Raw genomic sequence first — 7,256 nt, 5'->3', positions numbered from 1 at the left:
TTACCACTCCCCTTAGAAAATTTTATTAGATAGTGTTAAACTGTCACGTGTTTATGTTTATTCAATTTTTTCATATGTTTGAACTTTTTTAAATATTTAACATTTTTAATTTGTGAAAGTAATACTTAATTTTATGTTATGTAAAATGTTTAATGATTTGATAAATCACCTAATCATTTATTTCTGTCTAAATCTTTGAGCATGATTCGTGACTAGGTGGATGGTTGGGGATTGGGGAGGCCAACACTCTCTTTCAATAGAAGAAAAGAAAAGAAAAAGCAAAAAGCAAAAAGTAAAATGAAAGTAAAATAAAATAAAAAATATTTAAATAAGGTGTAGGATAAATAGGTCCAGAGGTTAGGTTATTAATGTTTTGTTGGTTTCAGGATTTGAGGCAATACAAAAAACTGTGATAAAAAAAAGTGAAAAATGAAATTGTTTGAATTAATATAAAAAAATGAAAAATAAAGAAAAATGAAAGAAAAGTTTTTGCCTGATGTAACAAATGTAATTGATAAAATTTAATATTAAAATTTTGTTATTGTGGTAAAAGATAATTTAAAATGAATCTGTATATAAAACTTATTAAAATATTATTCATTATAGTTCAATTTGTCACATTTGAAAAACAATATAAATTATATAATATTGTGGATACATATAAAATATATAAAATTGTTGAAAATAAATTTTGATAAAATTAAATAAAATTTGAATAGAAATAATTGTAAAAGATGTAAGTACAATTGTAGATTTCATAAAATTTAATAAAATAAATCAGAATTAATGTAAAAAATTAGCATCTAATTAATATTAATATAGAATCATACAATACAATATGATGAAAAAATACTTAAATAAAAATAACTTTGGCGGAAATTAAAAAAAAATATAAGAATCATGTCATGAAAGTAATCATTTGAGAGAGTTCTATAACTCATAAAATCTTCATTGCAAATGGTCAATTCTTTGATGTACTCTCTCAAATCTTTGGTTTATAATTATGTTCAAGCTATTTAATCCTTGTTGCAACTCCTGAATACTATCCTAAATTTGGGAAGGCATATGACCATCATGGTTGACTAGGGGATCTGGTGGGAAATGTTCTAAATGGTCATCAGGTATTGTTTGGTCTTCGTTGTCAGGATTTTCTTCATCATCCTGATTGACCCGACCATGTTTCCAAGCACCGTTGACATTAACATCATTCAATTTTCTTAACAATATTTTTACCAAAATAGTGTGTCCAACCTAATTGGACAGATGCATCGATAGATAGATCGACGTCATAATGAGTCATGATGTGTGTAATAAAAAAGATGTGTGAAAGATGCATGTTGTTGTCCTAACATTTGATTATGTGTTGCATGAAGTGATGTGATCAATTAATAAAATATTATATCATGAACCATAACTTAAAAATGTCTTCTTGCATTAATTGTGCAAAAATTGTTGGACCATGGACTTCAAATTTGTACAAAAAACATAATGCAGAAATCTATCATTATTGTTCAAACTACATGTATTTCTAACATTTCTACCTTGCATTGTGGCTCAGCATGGAAGTCAATGTTATATCATGATCGTATTTGAGCTCATCAGGGATATTGAAAAAGGAAAGCTTTTGACCTTGATACTTCATATTAGTCATAGTCAACCAATGTATAAGTTTTATTTTAATCTTATTAACCTCCATATAGAGGTTACCAAGTTTTGTGACTGTGGGATTTAAATAAAATACTCTGATCAAATCTTCATAGCACGAAGTTGTTATGTACAAAAAGTGTTTTAGACCTTGAAGTTGTAAACAATAGTGAAAGTATAGACCAGACTCAACAAAGTATACAAAATTCATTATCTTGCTGCCAGAACAATATGGTAGTAAAAATCCTTCATATATAAATCATTTGATCATGCTTGTTGAAGAAACATGTGTGACTTAAAATGTCCTCAATTATTGGAGCTTAGGACTAGGAACTCCATTCGCATTGGCTTAGACTTTTCCTTTCCTTTGGTTGACACTTCTTTGTCTTTTAGATGATGAAGACAAAGCCATCCATGCACAACTTAAGACATTTAAAAACATTAGTCAGTGCATTATTCTTGTTTCCAATTATAACATTTTAAATAAGGTAGTAACAAAATTTAAAAATTACTTAATAATATAAAATAAATTAGTACACATTAATGTTAAATGGTGTTCTAAGATTACATAACCATAAACTAAAGAAAAACAAAACAGTTTAAAAGCATCCTACAAACGTGGATTTCAACCACTGATAATCATAAGATTAACCACTGATAATCATAAGATTAAGTAACTTGTTCAAACGACGATGTGGAGGCATATACCCAAAAGACGCTTTGTAGTGGATGGGTTGATACACAAGAAGTTGTAACATTGTTCCATAATTTTCCCGTCCTTATGTTCATGGTAACTAAAATCTCCCAAACGTCACTTCCAAAGTACTAAAATGCTAAGGTCTGACGCATGAGACTGACCTATTCAGTAACAAGTTCATTTCATCTTTCAATTGCTAGCACTTGTCATCCAGGTGTCATACCTTGTCGTTTAGCAATGGAAGACAATTTTTTTTGTCCAGGCATTTCCTATCCCAATTGCATTCATAAATACGTCTAACTTGATTGTAAGCGTATCAAACTGCATATCCATGACATCAATCGTGGGAACACGATGTACTTGAGAACTTACTTGTTGGTACAACCACGACACTATCAAGAGAATTACAAAAACATAACTACACCTTCCTTGATGGTTGCACCTACAAAACGTCATTCCATTAATCGATTATCATTTAAGGGAAAACTAGATCATGCACACGAAACAACCTACAACTAGAACGAAAACATCGTGACTAGAAGGAAAATACCATGTAAAAAACTGATAGCATAATTGGTTATCCCCTCCTATAATCGATTATGTTGCCCTTTGATTTGTGGATTTGTTTTATAAAAACACATCAAACTTCATGTATGAACCAGGGAACCATGAACCTCACCTTACGTGTTGATTTTGACACCAAGATCCAACAACAACTTGTCTTCGCATACCAACACCAACACACCTTCAATTCTTCAAAGCCACAAACATCAACCAAGTAGCACACGCAGATGACATTGGAACAAAGCACCTCACACCAACCACAACACCATGAAACCATGATTTGAAGGTTCAAACTATGAACTTAGCACACTAATCAACATGGGTTTTTAATTTCATTGTAAAAGCCTCACTTACTCATGGTCAACACAACAAGTATAGTCTGCATGAATCATTCACGAATCTCTGTCATGAAGAGTGAAAAAGCATGAAAAAAATGATAAATCCATAATCTATCTATTATCCAACTAACCTTCTCTTTAAATTTGCTCACACATGCTAGGAACCCCAAATTTAAATTATGTGCAAATCTTATGTGTAATCGGTGGTCGCCGATGTTGGTTATTTTTTTGGGTAGGGTTTTCTCACTTTAAGGTTGTTCTGCTCCAACCATAAAGGAGAGTTTCGCTTGTGGATGATATAGGAAGTCCACTTCTGGTTAATGTATATGGGTTGGGATACCCCTGAAGTATCCCCTTTAATTTTATTTATTCATTGCTGATAAAAAAAAAATGTGCAAATCTTATGAAAACAAATGTGAATAACCCAAATTTAAATTATGTGCAAATAGTATGAAACAAATGTAAATAGTGCTCCCTAGAAAACCCTAAACCTTAAACAAACCCACCCAAAAGTGTTTATTTTTTATGAGAATATTAGTCACTTTCCCTACTTTAGTGGTTTTTTATTCTAGTAGGAGTATCCCACCAGTCTTGTTTTGTAATGGAAATGAATACAACAGTATGAAAGCAACTCATTGGGCCTCAAGTTCCATTATGGTTAATAATATTTGAATAAGTTTCGAATTTAATTTTTGTAAATAAACAAATAAAATATTATTAGAGAGAAAAATGTTACTAAAAACCCTTAACTAGTTTTCTCATTTATTATTAATTATTGATCAAACTGATAAATAATTCAAACCGATGTGACAAGCATAGAAAGAAAGTTTCAAATCCCTTCCAACACAACCAAGCTCTATTTTATCCCCTTCACATGAACGTTAACGTGAGGTGAAATAACTCAAACTTTATAGTCCCCACCTAAGCACTTCGCGTCATTCGTGTATTTAATTGAACAGGAGCAGTGCAGACATACCAATCTAGGATTAAAATGTTGAAACATATGTTCCTAGTTGCCCAAGTTTTGATTGATGGTTTTGTCATCACAATCAAGGAGTTCCTCTAACAATTTATCATCCAGACACTCCAATACCACAACTTGTTTACCAAGTTCAGTTTTAGATGATGAGCACTTGTTGCTAAGAGTAGCCACATTGCAAGGTTGGTGTTCATGTGGGAAGTTGAGAATGGCCATAGTACCTCTCATTTCAAAGGCAGCACGATCATAAGCTCTTGCTGCTTCCTCAGCTGTGTTAAAGGTCCCAAGCCACACGCGAGCTCCATGTCTTGCTGAATCTCTAATCTCTGATGCAAACTTTCCCCATGGCCTCCTCCTTACTCCTCTATACTTAATTTTCTTTGCTTCCCCTTCACTCATCACCTTTTCCTTTAAGTCCTCCATTTTGTCACTTGTGCATGAATCTTTAACTTGCATTGGCCTTATATTGAGCAAACAATGCATGTAATCTTGACTGTGGAAATTTACCATAGATTGATTACATTCAATGGATGAGAAAAAAAATGAAAAATTATCAACGTTTAAGATACCCCATGATAGAGATTGGTTTTAGTGTTCAACGTATGTGGATCACATACACTGCTAAAGTCTCTCACCTATGCAAATTTTTGTTTGGATTATTCATAAAGAAAGTCACCCTTTTGGTTTCCTTGTTCTAATACGACAGAAGGTGAGGTAAGAAGGACCATGCATTTGCAAGTTTATGATAATGCTAATCGAATCTTTATTAGCAATACATAATAGAAATCTGGATATAGAAAAATAACCATTTGCACTCCCATATCCACTTGTTTCACTAAACAAATGATCCCTCTGGTCCCAAGATCAAAGTGGAAATTCTCACAGAAGATTATTATGTATTAATTTAAGGGGTGGGATTGAGACGTGAAAATATTAGATTAATTTCATCACGTGGTTAAAAGTGTTCTAATTGAAGAGAAACATTGAACTTCAATACAATATCAAACAGCCATCATCTTACATCATGGTTTTAGGTTGAATTGGAACTGAACCTTCTCGATTTGCATTATTTGATGTGGATGTCAACTCAAACCTTTTTTTTCTGAAGACATAATACATTAACAAGTCAAACTAAAAAAATAATATATGAAAACGTAGAAGTATGAATCTCTTGTCCCTTGTGGTGCATAATACATTTGTACTATGATACTATCACTGACATCTTTTTTTGCAGAAAAACAGATGAAACCAACGTAATTATTTTGCTTAATCACTGGAGTCAATCTTGTGGATATTGTTAATTACTTGCTGATTCTGCAATTGTAGCAGACATTTTATGCCTGCATAATCATGCAACTGGGTTCGTGTGAAAGAAGAATATCATTTTACTATATCTCATATTTGTCCTAATGATAGATTTACAAAATGGACTGCAGTTGTGCAAGGATTGCTAATGATTTTCCAAAAATATGTAACAATCAAAAACCAAACCTATAACAGAGGAGGGAGAAAATCGTCCTCCAATCACTGCTACATGGAACCAGTCCTTGTCAAGATTGGCCGGTTACATTAAGTATGAATTCAGTAGATTTGGTTTTAAAATATAATTATTAAGAAGAATCAAGTTATTTGACTGAGATGGAGTATATAAATAGAGGAAGTTTAGCTGCAACCGATGACCAAAGCATAATAAAGACACCATATCCTAGTAGGAATCTAAATGTGATTTGAATCCAACATTCACTAGAAATAAGAAACCTAATAAGATATAAAATAGATCTATAAACCAATTAATTAGGATTTTGAATTGGAAGTTGGGTTGAAGGTGGTGTTGTAATGTTTTATATAAATTGTCATATCAGTCATTAGAGTTAAATTTAGCCTATATCCCCTCAAAGAATCCAGAAATAGTTGTACAAATGAAAGATGTTCAGATCAAAAGTTCATCTGGAACTTGATGCTTAAGTAATTTCAGCCCAAGCCCTTCATATACTATCCCCACAGAATGCTTATTCAAACTTCTTTATCACTGTAGAGTAGAATTTTAATCTTTGATGCTAACTTCTTAATTAGTAATTAGGGCAACAGAACATGCCAAACATACTCTGAGAACAGAGATGTAGACCACAATTGCACTAGCAAGGATTTATGTTGGCATAGCATTTTTACCGATATCAAGCAGGGATTTTTGGGACAAGATTGCTGTCACTGATGATGTCATAGGTATTCCAAACGGTCCCACCATAAATGAACCTTTTCAGTAACATAAAGTTGGTCTGCTAGGAATTAAAAAGCACGCATTTATACAACTTCTCCTTGTACTCACTACTAATCTGGCAATTGAAAAAATCCCATTAAATGTTCAAGTAGCTGTTTCATTAACTCTGTAACAAAACTTATGGTGATGATATGAAAGCTCAAAGTGTAGCATAAAGTTACAAAGAAAAAGAAAAAAATGAATTGATTGATTCTCATTAGAAGAACATTGGAAATACAAAAAATATCTAACTTATATGCAGGTATACAATTATCTTCAAAAAGAAAACAAAAAATAGTTAGTTAGAGTATCACTAGCTACACCTTCTTGATGAGATTGTCTATTCTCATCTTTCATGGAGACACTCTAGTGCTACTGGACCGTAAGAGAGACAGAAAATATTCTGAACTATAATTAAGAGTAGAATCGTTCATGTGCACCACTGATGAGATTTGATCACAGGAACGCTATGAAAATGATTTTGAGTTTGCAGATCCTGTTTCTGAATCTGATAGGAATGTTCAATAATCTTGGGTTCCAAAAGCTATGTTTTTGTTGGGGGAGAAATATCCCTCATTATATGAGTCAAATCTGACCCCTCGTGCTTATCTTGGTCTTTCTTCCTTTTCATTGAGACCAAGACATGTGCCTATTCGTAGAACTTAGAACTAATCCAAACGCATTAATTTTATGCCCATTTCCCTTTCATCACGCCTTCTCCAAATTAAATATTATACATCACACCTTTCTTTCCAAAACAAGATCGTTACATTACTT

At 32.4% G+C, this 7,256-nt stretch overlaps 1 protein-coding gene across 1 annotated transcript; it reads right to left on the bottom strand.

Moving 5' to 3' along the window:
- Positions 1 to 3,979: 3,979 nt before the first annotated feature.
- On the bottom strand, positions 3,980 to 4,655 carry LOC137816053 (ethylene-responsive transcription factor 14). The gene has a single exon (XM_068619154.2). The coding sequence runs from the start codon at positions 4,643 to 4,645 to the stop codon at positions 4,253 to 4,255; it is 393 nt and encodes a 130-aa protein (XP_068475255.2). The 5' UTR covers positions 4,646 to 4,655; the 3' UTR covers positions 3,980 to 4,252.
- Positions 4,656 to 7,256: the final 2,601 nt, after the last annotated feature.

The sequence above is a fragment of the Phaseolus vulgaris genome, chromosome 1 (assembly GCF_051622355.1).
Source record: "Phaseolus vulgaris cultivar YP4 chromosome 1, ASM5162235v1, whole genome shotgun sequence".
NCBI classification, from domain to species: Eukaryota; Viridiplantae; Streptophyta; class Magnoliopsida; order Fabales; family Fabaceae; genus Phaseolus; species Phaseolus vulgaris.
This window is presented reverse-complemented; position numbering and strand designations above follow the sequence as displayed.